The sequence below is a fragment of the Amphiura filiformis genome, chromosome 10 (genome assembly GCF_039555335.1).
Source record: "Amphiura filiformis chromosome 10, Afil_fr2py, whole genome shotgun sequence".
Taxonomy (NCBI): Eukaryota; Metazoa; Echinodermata; class Ophiuroidea; order Amphilepidida; family Amphiuridae; genus Amphiura; species Amphiura filiformis.
The window spans coordinates 63115977-63139534 of record NC_092637.1 but is presented as its reverse complement, the minus strand read 5'-3'; the positions used below and the strand labels follow the sequence as shown (position 1 = coordinate 63139534).

The following is a 23558-nucleotide window of genomic DNA, read 5'->3' as shown; positions in this document are numbered from 1 at the left end:
TGCATAAGGAGAATGATCTTCAAGTGCATGCATCATTTACATTGGTAACATTGTTGTTCAAAAGCATCAACTATTTATAACTCAAATTGTGGCAAATTGTGGGATAGGCTTTTACAATGTGAATTCTTAACAATTAGTGGTTTTTTAGCATGTATTGTTGATTTTAGTGTATGGAATATAGTAACAAAAGCTTATTATAGTACTGTATATATTAATCTTAATGACTTTGATGTACTTAAATGTATTTTTTTTTTTTTTTGTATGTGTATTAATTATTGTGAAATTGTTGGATTTAATTTTTCTTTATACTGCTATGATAATTGTTTAAACTAATGAATTGAAATGAATATAATATGATATGATATAATTTGATATGATATGATATGATATGATATGATATGATATGATATAAAATAATATAAATGGTAATTAATCTGAAATAATTGGACAGAGCTCTGCCGTCTGACAGCCCCATTTAAGGAGCCATCGGTAAGAGCTAAGTCCATAAGGAAATTTCAATAGGAACAAAGTACATTAAATGCATGAAACAGTTGAAGTGAAACCCAAAGTGAAAACGGCAACATGTTTAAAGGCTCATAACTTGAAAACTGAGCCACCTGCATACATATGAACTACATCATGAGATAGAGCTTTACAAAATAAAGCTTTCCTGAAAAAATTGGACAGAGCTCCATGGTCTGACAGCCCCATTTAAGGGCCGTCAATAAGAACTAAGTCCATATGGAGGATTTTTCAAAATATATGAAACGGAGGTATAAGCACCAACTTTAAAGGCTTGTAACTTGGAAACTGGGCCACTTTCAGTACATATGAACTGCATCATGGGATACAGATTTTTAAAATAAAGCTTCCCTTAAAAATTTGGACAGAGCTCCGCCGCCAGACAGTACCATTTAAGGAAATGTCAATAGGAACGAAGTCCATGAAATGCATGAAAAGGTTGAAGTGAAACCCGAAGTGAAAACGCCAACATGTTTAAAGGCTCATAACTTGAAAACTGGGCCACCTGCGTACATAAGAACTACATCATGAGATAGAGCTTTACAAAATAAAGCTTTCCTGAAAAAATTGGACAGAGCTCCGCCGTCTAACAGCCCAATTTAAAGAGCCGTCAGTAAGAACTCAACTGCATACATGAGGATTTTTCAAAATGCATGAAAACTAAGTATAAGCACCAACTTTTAAGGCTCGTAACTTGGAAACTGGGCCACTTGCATACATATGAACTGCATCATGGGATAGAGATTTTTAAAATAAAGCTTTCCTGAAAAAATTGGACAGAGCTTCGCTGCCAGACAGTACCATTTAAGGAAATGACAATGTCAATAAGACTGCCCCTTACCACCACCCCACCAAGTTACATCTCTATAAGCCTCACCAGTTCCGAAAAATGGCAAAAAGAGTTTAAAAAAATAAAGAATATGCAAATGAGGTAGCTTATTTGCATATTTTATGACAAAAATTGCATCAAATCTTTAGATTGCTCCTAACTATCATCACCCAACCAAGTTACATCTGTATCGCCTCACCAGTTCAAAAATGGCAAACTGTTTTTACACAAGATAAAAAAAATATGCAAATGAGGTGGCTAATATACAATTTGCAACAAAAATTGTATCAGATCTTACGACTAACCCCTACCACAACCCACATCAAGTTACATCGCTATAAGCCTCACCAGCTCCGAGAAATGGCAAAAAAACAACCAAAAACAATTTTTAAGTTAAATATGCAAATTAGCTATCTAATTTGCATATTTTGCGCCAAAAATCGCACCGAGTCTGAGGGCAACCCCTTACCACCACCTTACCAAGTTACACCTCAATACGCCTCACCAGGTCCCAGAAACAACTGGAAGCAAAAGGCATTTAAAGCTCACAATACAAAATGTAACCCCATTACAGCATAAGGCAATTTATAAGTCATTTTAAATGTCTTTAAATGTGACGTATAAAATTTGTCTATAACACAGGGAGATACAAAATGTAGTGATTTGGGTGCTTTTTGTTTAATTTTCACAGAAATTGAAGGATTTTGACCCTTGTTTTTGTTTGTTTGTTTACCTCAGGGTCGCTGAAGCAATTAATAATATTTATTAAATCCCCTAATTACTAATTAATAAAGGACAAAGAAAGATAAAAGCATAAACATGCTTCATTTAGTAAAACAATAGTAACACCGCTGTTGTGTACAAAAAATAAGTCTATACGACAATGCACTATACCAACACCATGTACAAAAGGATGCAGGATCAAATAATTAAATCTAAACAAATAACTAATAATGAAGTGCGAAGGGCCTAATATAACTTGATATTAGAGTATAGGGCTATACGGCAGCAGTCCAGCATCATCTCAAACGTCATCGTTCATTAATACACATTACACACTTATTACGGAACAATTCACTGAGAAAATAGAGATGAGTTTTTGAACGCAAAACCTGACACATCAGTATAACATGCCAGGATAACATGCATGTCGACAATGGACCAAAATTCATTAATTTATAGGAGCATCCCGGCCAAATGATAGCTGTTAAATAACTTGGCTATGACTCGATTATGTAACTTTTAGTAGGCCCCTAGATGGATGATTTATAATAAAAATTACAATAACCAATATCAGCTGACCGGGCTAGCTACAATGTGCAGAGACAGAGGCCGAGAAGGTCTATAATAGGCCTAGAGTATAATGTTTTGCCCGATTCAGTCAACCTCCGTCAAACTCCGTCAAGCCTCTGTCATCTCTCCGGACTCCGTCAGATTTGGGCTCCTAAGTGGGCGCATTCTTTTGAATATTGCTTCTGCCGGTGACGGAGCTCCGTTAATGTTAAAGCATGCAATGAATGAGCACACTCCGGAAAATTGGGCTCATTTTGGGTGCATCTATTGTTTGTTGCACCGGAGTCTACGGATATGACGGAGCAGTATTGACAAAGTTAAAGCCCCGTTCAAATAAATGTTAAAATGTAGTATATATGCCTTATTTGATCAATATGCCTACACGGCTTTCATAGGTTTGTTATTTTGGGTGTATATATCAAAAATACTATTATTTGTAGATTATTTTCATATCAAAATCATGATTTTAAAATTCGCACTTAGGATTTAAAAATTGTGATATAGACTGTATAATTAATGGGAGACAAACATAAAAACCGCGAGCAAGATATAGGCCTATAAATAGTACTATCCACGTCCACTAATATCATTTAACTTTCAAAGAAGCGATATATATATATATATGAATAAATAAATAATATTATAAATGATATTAATAGGGGCCTTTACCTAATCATGCACGCATGATACATTTAAGAATGCGCTAATTAAAATGTTTTTAACATCTTTCAACCGACCTGACTATAAAACAAGAGCATTTGGAGCATGTCTCATATACCTGTTCGGCGCACGAGCTAAATGATATAGGCATAGGGCCTATATTAAACAAAAGATCTAAAAAATAGGCTAAACATACCGCTTGGAATTTGCAGAATTTCTACATGGACTCTAGACATGCTAGATGCTCGACGTTATATTTCGAGACAGTGCCCACAATCTACTCCACAGAATGTCTCTAATGATCTCTTGGTTGATTGTTAGATGATGGATAACATTTATTCCTGGGCATTTATTATTACAGCCACTGATTCTTTCCTGGTAATCCGCGAGTTGGGGTACAACCGGTCATCTTTTGGTTGGATGTTTGTAGACCCATTGCTGATGTCATTGGCTTCGTTGTCAGCCTTCTTTTTTTTCGTTGCACAACCAACCCAGCTGCCAAACGCTTCATATACTAGGTAGTTCTTGGACCGTTGGACAGTGTGACTTAACTGACTTTCCCCAAATGACATAGGCCTATTGACATTGACAGTCTAATGACAGAGTCAGTACAAAAGAGCTATTGATTGATTACGTAATTTCCCAAAGACCACCTTCATCACTTAATCAATAAGGTCAGAGACACATGCATGACACGTTGGTACTACGTATTTTAATATTTCTCTGATCTAAAAATAATGTAGACCTACTGTTATTATTATAATTATTATTTATTTATTATTATAATCATTATTATTATTATTATTATTATTATTATTATAATCATTATTATTATTATTATTATTATTATTATTATTATTATTATTATTATTATAATCGCGGAACATTGTTAAAAAATAGGCTTAAAAATTGTTCAGATTTTGGTGAAATTTTACAGGAAATTTAGCCTCCAGAGAAAACAAAAACAAACAAAATAAACCAGAACGACCGACCGTACTTGAAAGGTTTTTTTTCAGTCACCTTACAATAAATTATAGGCCTACTATTATTTATTTTATTTATTTGAACATACGCCTTTATAACAGCGGTACCCGTCCAACAGAAAAATAAAAATAAAGAAGTGAAAATGAACGTATTAACCGGGGTATTAACAAGAAATAGCAAGACATACTGGTATATGCATGATCTATAAAATTAAGATAATATTTATTTCGGCTTGCTGAGACAGACGCCGTGATGGTCCATAGGGCCTACAGTATAATGTATTGAACGACTCCGTCAAACTCCGTCAAGCCTCCGTCATCTCTCCGGACTCCGTCAGATTTGGGCTCCGAAGTGGGCGCATTCTTTTGAATATTGCTTCTGCCGGTGACGGAGCTCCGTTAATGTTAAAGCATGCAATGAATGAGCACACTCCGGAAAATTGGGCTCATTTTGGGTGTATCTATTGTTTGTTGCACCGGAGTCTACGGATATGACGGAGCAGGAACGGTGACACCGCGATTTACATTTACAATGCCCTGGCCGGGCATGCATGTCTTGTTGAACATAGTTAACGAATTTTGTTAATGGCTTATTCAGTGATCCCAGCGCAAGTAGTCGCCTACCGCTAGACTATGCATGCACATTAAAAAATTATTATTTGATGAAATAATTTTCTCCTGACTTTTCATGCACATTAATATTTTTTATATTAACTATCTAACTGCTACACATGCTATGTCTTCTGAAGGTATTTAGGCAAAAGAATCTGCCTACAAGATAATTTCTGACTTCCTTTATCTCCGACTTTCGCATGATGCATGCACATTAAAAAAATTGTATAGGCCTACAAGATGGTTTCCGAAATAATTATCTTCCGTCTTGCAGATTTTTAATGCACATTAATATTTGTTATTAACTATCTGACTGCTACACATGCTATGTCTTCTGAAGGTATTTAGTTTTAACTATTAAGCTCTATTGGTGCAAAAGAATCTGCCTACAAGATAATTTCTGACTTCGTTTATCTCCGACTTTCGCATGATGCATGCACATTAAAAAAAATTTCTTCCCACTTGCAGATTTTTCATGCACACTAATATTTGTTATTAACTATCTGACTGCTACACACGCTATGTCTTCTGAAGGTATTTAGTTAACTATGTGCAAAGGAATAAGCCTACAAGATGGTTTCCAACTTCCTTTTACTTCCGATTTTCGCACGATGCATGCACATTAAAGAAATATCTAATAGGCCTACAAGATGGTTTCCAAAACAATATTTCTCCTGACTTGCGGATTTTCATGCACATCAATATGTTTATTAAGCATCTTCATCTATTATAACTGCTACACATGCTATGTCTTCTGGAGGTATTTAGTTAGCTATTTAGGTCTATTTGTGCAAAAGAATAAACCTGCAAGCCCGGCCTGCAAGATGCTTTCCGACTTTGGTTTTCTCGTTACTTTTACATGGTGCACACAGTGGCACATTAATATTTTTCTTTAACCATGCACATAGACAACAGCTATACATATCCAGTACAGAGTCTTCTAACTGACATTGGCATTAAACTGTTAATTTCATTTTTTTTAAACATGAACAAAACCCGGTGTTAGGCCTACAGGTGTTAGGCCTACAGCAGCCGACTGATATGATGATGATGATGATGATGATGATGATGATGATGATGATGATCAATGATTTTCTGAACTGGAAAGTTTTAACAAAGCATGTTTCTGACAACATTAGAAGTAAGGAACACCAACATTTCAAGAAATATAGGTACCAATTTGTTTCCTCTTCATCTTTGATCCAATTTTGTGAGGTCAAAGGTCATATACAAGGTCAAAGGTCGCCTGAGGTCACCAAATCTTTTAATAATCAATTTTTAACTGTGCATCACATATCCAAAAATCAGCTTGAACAGTTATATAATTAAGGAAATATGACGACTTTAAGATGGCCGCTTTCATGTAAAGTATAGCAAAGTAGCACTTTCAATGAGTGATAACTCGTAAAGGAAGCATCTTTCTGTATTGATTTATTACTTTGATGGAATGGTACTTTGGTATTGCCAAATGTGATTGCAAATTTTGAATGATTGTTCAATATTTTCTAGATGGCTCTCTCTTGGGAAGACACTACAAAGGCTCCTGGAAAATTGGCAACCACTGACAACCTTTTTTCTAAAGATGTTTCTTTTTTTACTGGGCCTAATCGACACAATGCGATTTTATTCCACTAAGCATTGCTAAGCAGCTGTACTCATTTCAATTATAATTAATGGCCCAGTTTCAAAAGTGACAAATATTTCATCCTTCATGGTTATTTCTGCTACCTCTTGTTACAGGTTCGATATTCAGCCTAACAGATGAATGCTCACTCCGCTGTGATCAATATCTGTGTGCTTCAAGGGAAAAGTCGATTCAAATTTTAGTCAATTTTGAAAAGCTCTCTTTTTTGTCCAAATTGCTATAAGTTACGAAAATAAAGTTGTATTAAAATTATGTATTGATCGTCTACTATATTTTGTCATTTAGTTACAAAATGAATGCCGATTGCCGACCCAAATTTTGCAAATTTTCAGAATTAAAAAAAATTATTGTGCTTAATGTACAGATTTTTGTGATTGTTAGGGTCATTTGCAAAAAACACACAAAAAAAACATATAAATTGAATTCACATGCTCTCAGGCTATTTTGAAAAGAGTTTTTCCCAGTTTGTATAATTATGTACAAGTTATGTGTTTCATGTAAATTCCAAGTACATGTACATGGTTCCAATATAATTGATTGAATTGATCAAAAGGGAAGCAAACTTAAGTGGTCATCTTTGTAGGCCTATTGTGTACCATGTCTGATTACATATAAACATCATTGACCCATGCTGAGTTTACTGGCAAACCCATTGCAATTTGCATATACCTGTAAGAAACCTTATTTTGTATTTAAGTTGTGGGTCAGGTTTAAGGTTTTATATTGATTTTATATAACCAGTTTGTATTTCCAAAAGTATGTTTCTGAATTGAATTGATGTTTAACATAATTTCACAATTATTTTTTCTCATACTTGCTTTTTCATAAATATTTTGTGACATTTTAATTTCTAAGCTAGTGACCCAAGCTGGTGTATTTAAGCCTTCCAAATTCATTTTTCAGAATTTCATGTAGGCATGAAAATAACAACATGATCGACTTAATAAATGAAAGCCTATGATAGTAACACATGATATAAGCTCGTCTTCAAAGGATTGTGGCTCTTAAATTTTTTATCCTGTATGATTGAATAATAATGAAAAATAAAATGAACAAAAAATATCATCAGGAATAGTATGCCAAGTCTGGGCAAAAAAGTTGGCAAATATATTCTTGGAATAGGTAATTAAATATCAACAATTACAAATGATCAACTTGAAACATGTAAAAATATGACCTGAAAACATGTAATCAACATGAACCGGCAAAAAATTCAAATTAAAACGGGTAAAAAATATGAACTTGGAATCATGGTTAAATTATATCAACTTGAAAAAACAAAAAACAACAACTTGAAACAGTTAAAAAATATTAACTTGAGTAGTGGTGTACATGTACCATGAATGCTGCATGCAGTAAAGTCAACTTTCCTGAGTACCATGGACTATGGAGATACATATTGGTTTAACTGTTAGGCCTAATCAATAAGTGCCTATTGTGGAACAAGTGAAGCAAAAAGTGGGTGGGAAAGTGGGCGGAGGAAATGGGCTGATGAATGTACAACTGTTGACAGTTATGTCACTGAGTATCTCTGGAATACTCCTGCTAGTTCCTGAGGTGCCTGACTCAGGCTTGAATTTCTTTTGTTATATGTACCAATTTCTAGAGTTAGTTTCTCAGGGCCGGTGCTGGACCTGTGCTGGAACCCATTGTTCTTTACTCTGGACGGAGCTCAGTCCAGAGCAAGAAAAGTTACCTGAGGTTAATATTTTTGTTAGGGCAGATCACCCTTTTGACGGTGATAGCGTATCCCCATATGGGCAAAGCGTCGTGCTCTGTCATGCTGACATAGTATGGGTGCTAACTGGTGCTTGATCTTCTATTTTGGTTAGCTGGCCTGTGCCGGTTTCATTTTCTGAGAAGCAGATTGTTTATTTAGCAACAGATGCTAGAAGCAGAGTTTTATTTTTATTTAGTAGCTCACCAGCGGGAGGTGGTGTTTCTTTCACTGCCGGCCCCCCACCTCGAGGGAGTCTTGAGTATAAGAGGGCCGAAACTCCCCAAGACAGGTGGCAATCAACTGATGATCTCGCTGGTGAAAGCACAAGACATTTTCCATCTGGTCTTTGTGTATATTTAACTTACATGGAATGGCAAACTTAAAAATAGGTATTTTGACAAAATGCATGTTTATACAACTAGTAAGTCTAGTGTTTACTGTTTAGGGCCACCATGGTTGGTAGTGCAGTGAAATCTAGGAGGGGTGTGAAATGGGGCCGGGGGGGGTCTGCATGTATGGTCTATTGTAGAAGTGTACATTTCCAAACATGTTCTGTTATGTCTGTACACAGGGGAGTCTTTTTCTAGGTATGTACATGGTCACATTGGCTAGAAATCATTAATTTGAAAGTGTTTGTTTGTTTGTTTATTTGTTTCTCTCTTTCTTGTTTAAAATTTACAGTTACTTTTCCAATTCGGTCATCCTTTTATTTTTCAAGTTTGACACTCACTACAGATAATGTTCAAGTAATTCAATACTGGTTGATGTCAACTTTTGTTTCCTCCCTCAAACTGTCAATTCTAACCTGAAATGAAGAGCAACCCAGTTCTAATTTGACAGCACTCTTCATTTTCTATACATAGATCAAAGCCTTTGGCAGGTGAAGTATTGTGAACTTTAGTTTAAATCACCCTAAATATTTGCTATAGATGAACTGTCACTAAATATTTATGTGATCTTATGATTCCATGCCCTATGAACCAAAATACTTAGTAACACCATGACTTTACAAAGTTCAATAATCAGCATTCAAAAATAGTGATTCAAAAGCTGACTTCAATTTGTGGGGTATGAGATTTTGTACCCACTACATGCAAAAATCATATGCCCTACACCTGATCCACTCAGGCTAAAGTTAGAAATTTTGAAAATTGACTACTACTAACTTGCTCAATACAGGCTACACTTACTGATGTTGAATCCCCAGGTCTCTTGAATCTTTCTAGGCTATGTCAATCCACTGTTGGATGTAGCCCTGCTCATGATCACAACAGACCTTTAATTTCTATCTACTGCTACTCTTGCCCATGATGGTCTCTTGAATACTTGGTTGCAAATGTATGAACCTTCGTCCATTTTCCTATGTTTTCTATTGTTTTTGTTCACTTATCTCATGCCGACTTTAGCCTGATTGGACCAGATCTGGTCACATAAAAGCTTATTCAGTCAGAGGACTTTACCTGAGAGATGATGATGTTTGAAATCCTATGGATATCAACAACACTGCAGGAAAGGAACTGATCTAGGTCACATATTTATTATCACCCACACTCCCAAGAACTTGCACCTTTTGACCTATATATTAGGCTCTCTTGATTTCATTGTGCATGTGTAATTGTACCCATTAGAAATTTATGAGGAATAAATACTTTAAAAAACAATGTTGATAATGATTAGGAAAAAGGCAAAGCAGCAGCAAAGAGACAATACAAGAACTGGGGCAAGAAATCATGACAATATTACTTGACACCAATTTGAATTGCCATTCAAAACTGCTGGATGGTTTTCTCAATGGTACCCAATGCCTGCCTGCCTGCAAGAGAGGAGGGTGATATCATTACCTCATGATGATCAAACTACATTATTATTAGTGATCCAGAGGTTCTAAAAAGATCATGATCATGCAGAAATTGAGGATGCTCATTCTAAAAGGCGGTAAAAGTTCAGAGTGCATTTTGGATGGCAAAGCTTAGAAGGTTGTTTATGTCCATACAATGTAGAATGCAGGGAGGTGACCTGGTCTCGTCAATGCAGACTGTGTACCTATATTATCCATAGGGAGATAAACTACTGGGAACAAATATCTTACATCACCGATTTAAAAGAAAAAAATAATTAAGGGTTTTGCTTCCCCCTGCCAAGTTTTTTTTGGAAACTTTCCAACTTCGAGAAGGAATTAGAAAAAAAAAGTAAGCGTTGCATGCGCTGTATCTTCCTCAACATCATGGAATGCAATGTTCTTTTGTACATGTATGTGGAGTTTTTAAAAACAACTCAATAAGAAACTGACAATTTTGTGTTTAGGGGGTCAAAGTTGTCTTTTTGTGTGAAAAACCTGTAATTTTGTTCATTTTTGCATGGCTATTTTATTAATGAGCATTTCCGAAAGTTCAACATTTTGAGTGAAATTATTTGAACTGGGTCACACTTAGTTGATACAAACAGAAGGTTTATTGGAAATAGGGGTCCCCAAAGTTAGTATCTTTAGAAATTTATCAATTTCTGTGCAAAGAATGGCCATCCCATCCAACTTTGACAGGCTGTCACAGGAAAACAAAATAACGTACAGAACTTTGGATTCTTTCATTCGACCATAAGGGCAACATTAATCTAGATGAGAGTCAAGCTGGACCCATTGGGTGATTTGACACGGATTGACCAAATAAGGTAATTTAAAAAAAGAGTAGTTCAAAATTGGCAATTGTGAAAAATTACATGCCAAAATATTATTATTTACACTTTTACAGTACGTACTTACTATAAAAAATGGAAATTTTTGTGCAATTAATTTTTCGTGCTTTTCCAATTTTAAACTGTTTCCCTTGTTTATAAATTTGCGATTCTAAGTTTACATTGATCTATACACAAAAGAAACATATTCCCACGATTTTATGTTCGCAGTAGCAGCTTGGAACGCAAGAATGTAAGCGCAAAAATTTTCACTTTTACAGTATACCCACCACACTTCATGCACTCACCATGCACCCTCTCTAAGGAAGAAATCACAAGCAGCTCACACCTAAATTTAAAATTCTGCACACAGACGGAATATTAAACCATTTTTATGCCTTTTCAATCAAGCTCCATTCCTTTTCAATCAAGTTTACATTTGTATATTGATCATTATGTAAATATTTTGTTTGGCAACCTCATCACGTCTGAATTAAATATGTTAAAAATCCCCCATCCTCTGATTTATATCTTTTACCCTACGTAGTTAATACATCTCTCTCTATTTTGTCGACTCGGAACTGTTTATAAAATGGTTTCATATTCCTACGTGAATGTACATCAGGCATCAATAAAAAAATATTTTGCCTTTGAATGTTTGCCAGTGTTCACTTTTAAATAAATTTAGAGTCCAAATTGAGTCATGAGTTCAGTGGAGATTGAGTCCAAGAACGTCCAACAGTTTGAGTCCATAAGTCTGTGTCTGAGTCCAGCCAGCACAATTTTAAGTCCATATGTTGAGTTTGGGTCCAAAAGAGTTTGAGTCTTAAAGTAAGTCTACCAAGTCTTGCATGTCTGAGTCCAGCCAGCAGAGTTTGAGTCCAAGTTGAGTTCAAGTTCAACCGATTTTGTTTTGCAAATGTTTCTTCTGTACATGTCCGGAAACGCTTCGGTACGGAGGTCTTAGGCATGCCTCGGTGGCGTTTCGTGCTGCACTGTGGTCCTTTCTCAAATTGACGCCACCAACGTCAAGTTCCAGCAGGAATCAGACGAGGAGTGTGAGTGTTGATCAGTCAATTTGATATGGTGCTACGGTGTTGTGCGGAGCGTCATTGGGGTGTGTAGGGGATCTTTGTGCCGAGGTGTTCTTGGATTTGTGTGGGGAACATTTGCAAATTGTGAACTTATCAGTTTACCTACCTTGTGCAATTTCACTAATGTTTATTGAATTATGCGATGTCTTACCCTATATTTGGCAACTCAATTTTAGTATTTTATTGTATTTTTAATGTTTTTTATAGTGTTTTTTAAATATGCTTATAATTATGTACTGTGTAATTTTAGTTCTTTTATTTTGGTGTGTGTACAAGGGCCCCCATCCAGTGGGCCTGCGTGCCTGTTCGGGGTTGCCCTTTTGCACCACACACCGCATTTTGATATTTTGTGCAATAAAGATATTAAACTAAACTAAACTAAACTAAACTAATATTGAGCTGTCAGCCTGAAAAGACATCTGTGTGAAGCCCTTATCTGCAAAGAAAGCTTGTGTGCACACAATCATGATGTAGTCCCAGGTTTCTAATGGTATTGTAATCGCTTTTATTTTTAAGTTGGAGAAGGGGGTGAGACTGTGGATCACAAAGTGCTCCTTTTTAAACACGTAAATGTATTTGATTGTCTATTAATTCTACATCAGGACTTTGATTGACATTAAATAGCCAGCTATGAATAGCAATGATCTGTGATTCACCCACTGAATTTCAACCACACTATATGATGTGGTCTACCCATTTGTCAATCACCAATCACTTGGCCATTGAATCCATTTGCACCCATATAACCACAAGCTGTCATGACACTATAATGACTTGTATGTTACCCCCTTCAATTGCCCCCAGTCTTATATCACTGACAGGTGGGATCCTACTCAGGAGCAAAAGCTGCCACAAGCCTAATGCCAGGCTTTTTGTTTGCTTGTAGTGTTTTATTTTGTGTTTTGTTCAGACCCATAGAACTGGGAAAGGGGTACCGGTGGAAACCCCCTCCCCGAATCATGCAAGGTAAAAAAAAAGTTGCCTCAAATCCTCTCAAAATCAGCCCAAATTCACTCAGAATTTTCCAAAAATCTTCCCAGACTCCACCCAATTGGGTATGAAGAAAGCGGAAGAAAGTCCACTTTAAAAAAAAATCAGCCCCAAAAAGGTCCAATTTGTCACAAATCTTTCCTTCCCCCAGGATTGGCTTTTCTTGTTTCATTTTTTCCTTTTCATTTATTAGATCTCATATTTTAAGGTATCCTCTGGTCTTCCAGAGCATACCTTAAAACATCCACTGAATGAGGACACCAAGCAAAAGAAGAAAAAAAACAAAAAAAAAAAAACAATGTAGTTTTGCTTCTAAATTGGGGCTTTGTACTGGGTACATATCTTCAATATCAATATCATCCCAAATATTCATCAAAATTTAAATCAAAATGTTTCTTAATTGATTTTGTTTCATTAGAATAGTAAATTTTATGTCAGCTATTGCCTTTGACTGATAGCAAACATGCTAATTATAAAGCAGCTTTTCTGGCCATTGCCCTATTGATTTGGCCTACAGGAAAAGTGCTTTCAATAGCTGATGTTGCATATTTAGTGACTCATTGTCCAGTTGCATCTATAGAGTTTACAACATATCAAGCAAATTTGGAGTTGTGCAGATGTAGGGAAGGTGTAGGGTCTTTTGGAAACAGTTTTTGTGTACGTGTAGTCAGGCTGCCCAATTAAAAATATTTGAAGAATCATAGATCCAGTCCAGTACTGTTGTATCTAGTGTGCAAATTAAGAAACAAAATCAGGTCATCCAGCGGATGACCAGGTCATGAAATCTGGTCATCCGCCAAATTTTTTGGCCATCCGTATATTATTTAAAATTAAAAATTTCTTTAAAGTTAAATTAAAACTTTGCATATTAAAAACACATTTTGTTAAAAATCAACCATGAATGACCCTAGCAATTAGCTTTAGGTCACGTAACACTCCAAAAGGGAAAATATGTTTTTAAAAATTTCATAAAGTATGGGCATCCGATGGATAACCTGCAGTGAATTTCTGGTCATCCGCCAGCAAATCTGGGCTTCAGGATGACCACTTAATTTGTACACTGGTTGTATCATAGAATCATTCCATAAATAAAAGAACATAATTTGCATGTCTCTATTTTCTCAGAAGCTGTGTTGAGTGCAAAAATTAATCAATTAATGTTCCTATAAATTAGATTTGGGGGGAAAATAGAAAACAATTACTGTTCCCCTTATGAACAAACTACTTGTAATGTATATCATTTTATGGACATCAGCCAGGTAACCCAGTATTCCTCTCTACATCGGAGCGTAATCCCGATAATACGTGTTTGGTGAGACCCAACAGGAGAAACCCGATCTGACTCGGAACTGTCATCCTATAGAGCTAATTCTATTTGCTATTCAACAAATGCTACCTATTGGTTACCTGATAGCATTGGCTATTTACTTCAATAAGGGATGATAAAAATCACACACAACATTTGTTCTCTTGCTATGTACATATTGTACACTCTCTTTTTTACAAAATCTGTATCTCAAGGACTGGTCATGACTTTTTTATTTTCTAATTTATGCAACTATTCTGGTGGGTTTTTTTTGCCAGAATCAAATTTTGATTCTCATGGCAAAATCATACATTTTTTATTGGCAAAGATGAAAAAGAACATTAAAAAAAATTATTCCAGAATTGATAGTGATGCAATGAAAATATGCCAAATGGCTTCTCGAATGCATGTGCTCAATCTCTGATCAGGCCCGTAGCCAGGATTTTTTTGGGGGTGCTGATTTTGGAAAAAAATGTGGACTTTTTTACAAGGGGGAGGCTACTTTGCAAAAAGTGGACTTTTTCCCCCAAATTTGGACCTTTTTTAAACTAAAAATCTGATTTTTTGGCTCACTTCCGTCGCACATTCTTAAATCTTAGGACTTCTTGTATATGGTCATTTTCACGGTAAAGGGTGTAACTTTTGATTTTTAGGGTCAAAATTTCAAACCACTTAAATATGTTTCTGTTTACTGAAATCATGCATAGAAACAACTTAAATTCCAGTAAAATAATGTTTCAAGGCTTAAACCTTTTGATTTCTAATAAAAAATTTGACATTTGCATAACATTTTGGTTAAAATCTAAGAAAAATGTATTTTACATAACCTCAGAAAATTTTGACATGAAAGCTGGAATACATGTGAAATTCCATTCCAAAGTAAGTCAACAGATATAAGTTAAATTTTATACCATGTTTTGCTATGTTTGTAATTGCAGTTTTGAAAATTTTTAACATCAAGTGTCATTTACAATGGAAATTTCCAAACCTTAAACATATTTTTTAAGTTTTAATTGGGTTCCTAAAATAATTTGAATGTCTAACTTCATGTACAAATACTACTTGATGAAAGGAACCTCCCAGCCAAGTTTCACAGAAATTGGAGTTATTTTTTAGAATTGGCAATTCAAGCGATTTGTGTTTCGGAGGCTTCAGTTAACAACACAGGTGATCATAAAAGTAAAATATTTAGCTAACTACTACAAGTTGACATAAAAAATAGGTAAAAAATATCACAATTACCAATTTTCATGCTTTGCTTCTAAGTATTGAATTTCAGTTGTGACAAAAATTAAATTATCACAGCAAGTCATTTTTTTTTGTTTCGGAGGTTTCATGTTAACAATTGTTAAACATTGCAGAAGTAGTTTTTTTGAAAACAACAGTGTTGGGATCATCTAAGCTGTTATTTTCTTGTGTGTATTGAATCAATGATTCTATGCGGCAGATATTGTAGATTTATCACACATTAATTTTTTCACCCATTTGTTAAGTATGGTGTTTTTTGCATGTGAAGCCTCCGAAACAGGCTTTTTAAGGTATCAGTATATTTTTCAAACATTAACCATAATCTCAATATCTTTTTTAATTTATGACATTCTGCACATATCAAGTAATAATTACAATGCAGATATCAGTATGAAACACACCAATTTAGATATGCATAGATGATAATTAAGTTTATTGTTGTTTCGGAGGCTTCATTTGTTTCGGAGGCTTCAATTGTTAACGGAAAGTTTGTATTGGGTCCCATTTTCAAACGGTGATATATATCTCCACGATTTAAAAACATGTGACTTGAGGATCTACTTTGCTACATTTTGATAAATAGATTGGATGAGCTCTTTTATTTATATTTGCACAAGCTTGCTGAACAGTTTGTTTCGGAGGCTTCAAAAAGTTAACGGAAAAACGGCTATTTGAAGTCAAGATTTTATAAAAATTTTAAAAGCTTGCAAATCGGCTAATAATTTTGTTACCCATTTCAAGTTAAGATAACAACTGTTATGAATCAAGAAGAAGTGAAGAAATAACCAAGAATTATGAACCAAAGCTACACCCACAAAGTTTGTTAACAATTGTTAACGGAAAATGAAACCTCGAACGACAAATATTGATGTCCGGTTCTCAAAAATACAGGGCCGTTCACAATTAAATCTAATGTGGCAGTGTTTACTGAACACATGACTGTACTTTCAGGATAAGAAAAATTATCCATGAACTAACTGAAGAAAACACAGGGTTTTACAAAAATGTTACTGTTTTTTATAGTTTTTCAAAATGGCAATATTAAGTACATTTAAGCCTGCTAAAACTGAACGCAGTAACTCCCAAAGCTGATTATGCTACCCAAGGTAGCTGCTAACTAGATGACTTATGTGGCCAAAAATCATGGAATTCTGTGGCTTTATTAGAACACTACGGTTTAAAATGTTAAAAATCCAAAGTTACACCCTTTACCGTGAAAATGACCATATACGTTTGCAAATTTGGAGGGCATCCCCCCCCTCCGGCTACGTCTCTGATCATGTTTTGGAGGAATCAATCAACTTCTCTACTGTTCGGTGATACTTCCAGGATCAGCAAAAAACTTGTATCTTTGAAGTTGAACCTTATGCCAGATACCCATACTGCTGTACATTGTAGCACAGTAAACTAAGTCACAGTTGATATGCAGATCTACATCGACAGTACAGCCCTGCAGGTGCAATGCAATGCCACCACTTTGAATCCAGACTGAAGAGACTGACCCCATTTCTATGGATCGTTCCCCTTCCCATCAACAACATGTGCACTATCAATAAAGGCCTCCAACTTGAATCATTACTTGCACCCCAAAGCTAATGGTGATCAGATGTACTCAAAGATACCCTCATGTATGTTGCTTTTTCCACTTACCGTACCGTGCAACACAGGTTGTTTCATTTTTTTCGACAGCAGGTTGAAAAGGGGAAAACTCTATTTGGGGAAGAAATTGACATGGTATTGAGATTTTATATGAGATACCGCTTGCCCATGGCGAGGTGTCATATTGCATCAATGAGAAATTGCGCTATTCCTGTTGAAATCCATACGCCCCCTGAAAGACATGACTTGAATCTTCCACACAGGGAGTGTGAATTTCAAGTGTGGTTACATGTACCTGAATGGGTGGCTCCATTTAATTTGAAATCTACACCCCCTGTGTGGGACATGTCTTCCATAGGGGGTGTATGGATTTCAACTGGAATAGCATGGTATGAGAGAGAATGGGAGACAGAGAGAAATAGGTTGGTAACCAGGTATTGGACTAGTAAGGGGCTGTGCAATAATTATGTGTATCCCCGGGGTGGTGAATTCTCAGCATGATCTGCCAAAAATCGCTGCCCCCCCTCTTGATGCACCAAAAAACCTTTGCCCCCCCTTTGATGTGCCAAAAAATCTTTGCCCCCTCCCCAAGCACATGCAAGATTTTGGGGAACCCAAATTTAAAACCTTAACTTGTCTTAGGCCGTGTAAAATTAATATTTTGGTTCTCGTCCCTCCCTCCTCAATTTCTGGGATTTGTAAGGATTTTTTTTTTTTTAGATTTTTCAATTTTTTTAGACTTTGGAATGATTTATGAAATCTTCATATAAATAAGTTTATTAGAGAACAAGCATCACTTCCAAGTCTTTTGTGGTACTCTAGGGGTTTATCCTCAGAATCTCACATTTGAAAAAAAAGGGCCTCATCGTTTCCTCGAGCACTGTTGGAGAAGACCGAAACTACTGACAATGCTAATTTTACATTGAAAAAAAAAAATACCTCCCTCCCTCATCAATTCATGAAAATCCTCTGGACGAGAACCAAAACATTAATTTTATACGGCCTTACCATATAATGTGAGCACAGCGAGCAGGAAATGTTGCATATTTGAACGTGTTCCTACCATTTTAGAGCGTAATACAGAAATGGTGCCCAAAACTTCTGTGCCAAAAAGTGCTTGCCCTCCCCCCTCTTTCGACCTACCAAAAATTGCTTGACCCTCCTTTCGACCTGCCAAAAATGCTTGTCGCCCCCCCCCCTTTTGGCCTGCCATAAAATCTTTGCATCCCCCCTATAATTCACCACCCCAGGGGTACACATAATTATTGCACCACCCCTAATGCTGTAAGAATAAAATGTGTGTGTGCTTGGGAGAATGAGAGAGAGAGAGGAGGGCAGTTTTTAGAAATCAATGGACAGACAAGCTGAATAGCACAAGCTGAGATCGACATGGACTGAAAACTTTTTCCTGCAATCATTTTAATTTTACATACGGTCATGGCTTTTATATCTAGCGCAATTTCAATAAATGAGCATAGCACTTTATAATCTGAAAACTGATACTACTAAACTACAAAAAAACAAAATTTGTCTATTTCCTGAACCATTTACCTCAGAGTGACAAAGTCTGCACAAAAAGTAACTCAGCTGTTATAAATCGACTATAGATTCAGAACTAATAATTGTTTTCACAATATTTCAACATAGCGAGAAGAATGATTGATTTACACGCATTTTGATACCCCATTCGTCAAATGTTGTTCAATATTAACAACACAGTAGTGCTTTTACAGAAAAATATCCGAATTTAAAAGTTGTAGTTTACAGCGATCAATGGTTATAATGCCAGCACTGTAAACACGTAAAGCCCGCCATTATCTTCGCGCTTCCTTCAAATCAATACAATAACTGCAACTTTTAAATTGGGGTATTTTTCTTTCAAAACACTGCTGTATTGTCAATATTGAACAAAATTGGACAAATGGGGTAATGGGGTATCAAAATGCTTTTTATGTTGAAATATTGTGAAAACAATTATTAGTTCTGAATCTATCTAGGCGTATTTATAACAGCTGAGTTACTTTTTATGCAGACTTTAGTTTGAATGTCACTGGAGAGTTGTCACTGCATCAATGGTTCAGTGCCTGAGACCTGATAAGTGTACATGTATTCACTGTTGTAGTGCATGTTAGAGTATGACCGTTGCTAGGTCAACTGGCTCACGCTTTCTTTGTTACGAACCACTGATCGAAATGATCACAACACAAAGTCTATTGCATATTTCGGAACAGGTGTATACATGAGCCCAGGCTTGAACCAGTAACCAATGGTTGCTAACGTCCACTATGACAGCGAATAGCGCAGATGAACAGATTTATAAATTATAATTCATTTTATTATAAGACCTAAAAAAAAATATTTTTATTGTACCAAAAATCTGCAAAATAGGGTCGGGGTTTTGTTTTGTGTTTTCATATTGGAATTCCTATTTGGCATAAAATATGTATGTTTTTACACAAAAATGTTGTGAAAATATTTGCCTGTTTGTAATTCATACTGCACCTGCTCTGATATTTTTTTAAAGCCTATGAAACCCTAAAAAATCATTGTTTACAACATTTTGTGGTGAACTTTGATTTCTTAATATTGTATTGGCAAAAACACAAATAAATTTAATTAAACCTACCGACCAACTGCCTTTTAGGAGCATAAGGGCAATACAAATTCTTTTTTTTTAGGCTTGTCTATCTACATAAACAGGGACTGTCTTTTGGAATTTTCAGGAGAGCATTAAATAGCTCTCCTGGAGCCTTCAATGAGAGCTGTTTAGATCATTTACAATAGAATGTAAGGACAGAATGGTCATCTAAGGAGAGCTAAAAATCACTCTCATATCAAAGAGAGCAGTAGAGAGTGATTGCTCTCGCTAAAAGATCACTCTCATATCAGAGCTAAAAAATCACTCTCATCAGAGAGAGAGCAGTAGAGAGTGATTGCTCTCGCTCTCCTCAAAAGGCAGTCCCTGCAAAAAATAGTGTGTAACTTACCACGATAACAAACTTTGGTCTGTATTGATATGTGCCAAACAATCCGAATAATATTAACAAAATATTAGCAAAACTAGCTATTATAGGAATCCACATGTAGCCGAGGAAATCAAAGATTAGTCTCTCTACGGTAGCAATCTGAAAAATACAAAATAAAATGTAAATTAAAAGGAGGGAATGGAATCATGAGCTTGGCTCACTCACTGTGGGGGAGCTGGGATGGGGGAAAATGTAGACCCCCCAGTAAAAACTCAAAATTATGAAAATGCCCATTTTTTGCAGCCATTTCATAATTAATACAAAACTGCCTAAATTCCACTTGGGACGTTAAGTAGTATCCGAGAAGAAGAAGAATCAAAAATCGATTGCCAATATCAATGTGATACATGTGGGACTTGCATATGATTACACAGAGATTAAATTCAATGGCAAAATTTGACCTTTAGTTGACAAAACTTTGTGTGCGTGCAGCGTAATATGATAAAGACAGTCTTAAGGGGGTACCATATACCCCTGGCCAATTTTGTGCCTATTTTTGCATTTTTCTCAAAAATTATAGCACATTGGTGACAGGTAAGATATATACATGTATATTAGGCCTATAGGGGCAAAGACTACAACTACTGCACTGAAAATTCAGCAACTCAAGGAAAGTAGTTATTGATTTATTGATCAAATATTGGTTTTCCCTCATTTTTGACTGTAACTCCACAACTGTTGTCTGTGCTAAAATAAAATTTCCAGCACATGTTGTAGTCCTTGCCCCATATCTTACTTGTCACCAATGCACTATAATTTTTGAGAAAAATGCAAAAATAGGCACAAAATTGGGCAGGGGTGCGGTACCCCCCGTGCATCGCTTTTGGTGTTTTGATGTTTTGGGAGACTGTGAGGGATCCCAAACATCGGGTGACGGAGCCTATTCTTGACTGCGTAATATTCATTCACCACTCTGCTGTATGGTCTTAGCCTTCTATTTCCGTTGGACAGATACTTAGGCCCTTCGCACTTGATTATTAGTTTCCTGTTAAAGATTTTGAAAAAGGGACGAGGTGACTTTTAATTATTAATTATTAATTATCTTTTATTTTCTTTATTTAGTTTGAACTATATTACAAGCAACTATTGACTCGTTTTGACTAGAGCGGGCATTTAATTATTTCACAACAATATTTGATTTTATAAATAAGTGAAGGTGGAGTTGCACTCTTTGTTCATTTTAAATCAATATTGTTGATATTTATTAAAGTCAGAAAATGGCAAGTAGAAGTAGTTGAAAGTTATTTTAAAGGAGAAAATTAGAAATAAAAATAAAATATATGGTAATTAATTATTTTGAGATTTTCAATTTTGGACGCAGGCGATAAACAGGAAACTAATTTATCAAGTGCGAAGGGCCTTACATACATGTAGTATCAGTTTGTGAATAATTACACAAAACCTCTAGCCTCCAATTTGCACACGACAGTTACGCATTCGAAGCTAAAGTACTCCCGGTAATTTGCTATCGTTTTTTGGTCGGACAGCGGTGCAATTTTTTGCACCCCCCTGGAGTTTATTTAGGGACGCACCATTTGATACTGATACTTTTTTTTTAAATTTTATGCATTATACACAGTTAGGTGGGGATTTTTTTTTTTTTTAGTGTTGGAGTGTTGGTGGGGAAAGTTTTTTTTTTTGCTCATGTAGTGGGTGAAGTTTTTTTTTTGAAAAACTTCCTACCCCCACCCTGGCCTGAGAATCTAATGGTGCGTCCCTTATTCTGTTGATGTTGAAATTTAAATCAAAGTTATTTCGACCGACGAGTCAACTGTATCTTTTGCGCAAGATTTGTCTATTGACAGTTTTAAATTTTGCAGAAGTGTAATTTTAGCAACATTTTTGATGCAATCGCCTGTAGTGATCGGCTGTGTTTACTTCCATTGCTTTACAGGGTGTCATGCTTCACCGAATCCGACTAGATTTTGAATGCAATGGTCTCTAGCCTAGAATGTGATGCTATACATGTAGTAGTTAGTACGGTATATAGGTATCCCAGGCAAACCTTAGCTAACACATTTGCTAGTCAGCCAAAATCGCCAAAAAGGTCAATGCATACATAGAAATTTAAAACAACTGGCCGAAGAAGGAAACTTACATAAATATGTTTTCTATACTTCACTTGACCCAAATATATGATTTTTAATGGTGATAAGACAATTGCACATGGAATTTTAGAGGGATTTTGATAGCAGTTCCATTAAAAAAAGCTGCTATCGTAATGAGACTAAGATCTAGAAACACCCCCGAAATGCCGTTTTGGGGAATTTTGCTAGCTGAATCTTTTTGATGAAAGTCAATCTTTGACAAGGTGTAACTTTGCTACGGAAAGTGCTATGAAAAAAGGTTTTCAGTTTTGGCTTTGTTTACTCAAGGGCTTTAATTTGATATATAAAATGATGCAGTTTGATGGCAAATTTGAATTCACCTAGCATACTCTGGTACCTATAGTATATATATTTTAGTTATAGTATCGGTGAGTAAATTCTTGGGCGGCTAGACTTCTCGAGCAATTTGTGAATGCATTCAATGAGGACAACGTACTTACTTGTACTAGCTTTACTCTGATTTAAAAAAAAAAAAGAACCACAGTATAGGTTCCTGTAGCCATGGTAGCGGATACTTAAAAACATTAATTCATACATTGTACGGTATCGTTCATTCTGAATTGTAAACACCGTACGTGGATTCACAGACACGGTGCATGCCAATGCAGTGTGTTGATGCAGCTGTCATTCATTCACTCAGTATGAGTATCGCGCGTCGCGTCATCTCAAGTACTCACCAACTGCAGAAAACATATCGTAATAAGTGTACATCTCGCCGTACAGCACCCCATGATCATGTGTAATTATTTCTTCATTTATAAATCCACGAAAGAAGTTATTTAGTGTACCACATAGCACTACTCCATACACCGCATAACATAGTGATGACTTTCACAAAGTCACAGTAAACTGCCGTGGGAAAACATCAACAAATGTGGTGCCCCACAACACAGCTGAGTAGTTCTGTCGGAATGCGCACCAATTACTAATTGTTAAAATAGTACTCAAGTAACTAACTCAATAATCTTTTAAACTAATTAAAAAGTTATTCAATATGTTACAAAAATATCATATGTTCGAAATAAATGGCTTTTTAGAGTAAGATATGCATAATATGGAAAATTAGGACGAGTGAAAATAAATTGCGTAAGGATATTTAGCTTGTGGTATTCAGTAAATCGGTAAGTAGTCTCATTTGTAGAAGTCAGGATGGGTTAACCCATATCAGAGGACCGAATATGAGATATGGAACTTTGCACTTGCTTACGACAAGCCGTGTTTTCGACAACATTTGATGTGACTTGCTAAAATTT

The 23558-nt window shown here is 35.7% G+C and overlaps 1 protein-coding gene across 4 annotated transcripts in view; it reads right to left on the bottom strand.

Annotated features, from left to right (window-relative positions):
• Window positions 1–23204, bottom strand: part of LOC140163146 (sodium/potassium-transporting ATPase subunit beta-1-interacting protein 1-like) — a 155105-nt gene extending 131901 nt beyond the window's left edge. For 3 of the 4 annotated variants that reach the window (XM_072186524.1, XM_072186525.1, XM_072186527.1), the window contains exons 1-2: window positions 22983–23204; window positions 20159–20296 (exon numbers count right to left, since the gene is read on the bottom strand). In XM_072186524.1, coding sequence (XP_072042625.1) covers window positions 20159–20296; window positions 22983–23042 — 198 coding nt within the window. In that variant the 5' untranslated portion in view covers window positions 23043–23204. The remainder of the gene's footprint in view (window positions 1–20158; window positions 20297–22982) is intronic. The other variant, XM_072186526.1, reaches the window with a different exon arrangement.
• Window positions 23205–23558: the final 354 nt, after the last annotated feature.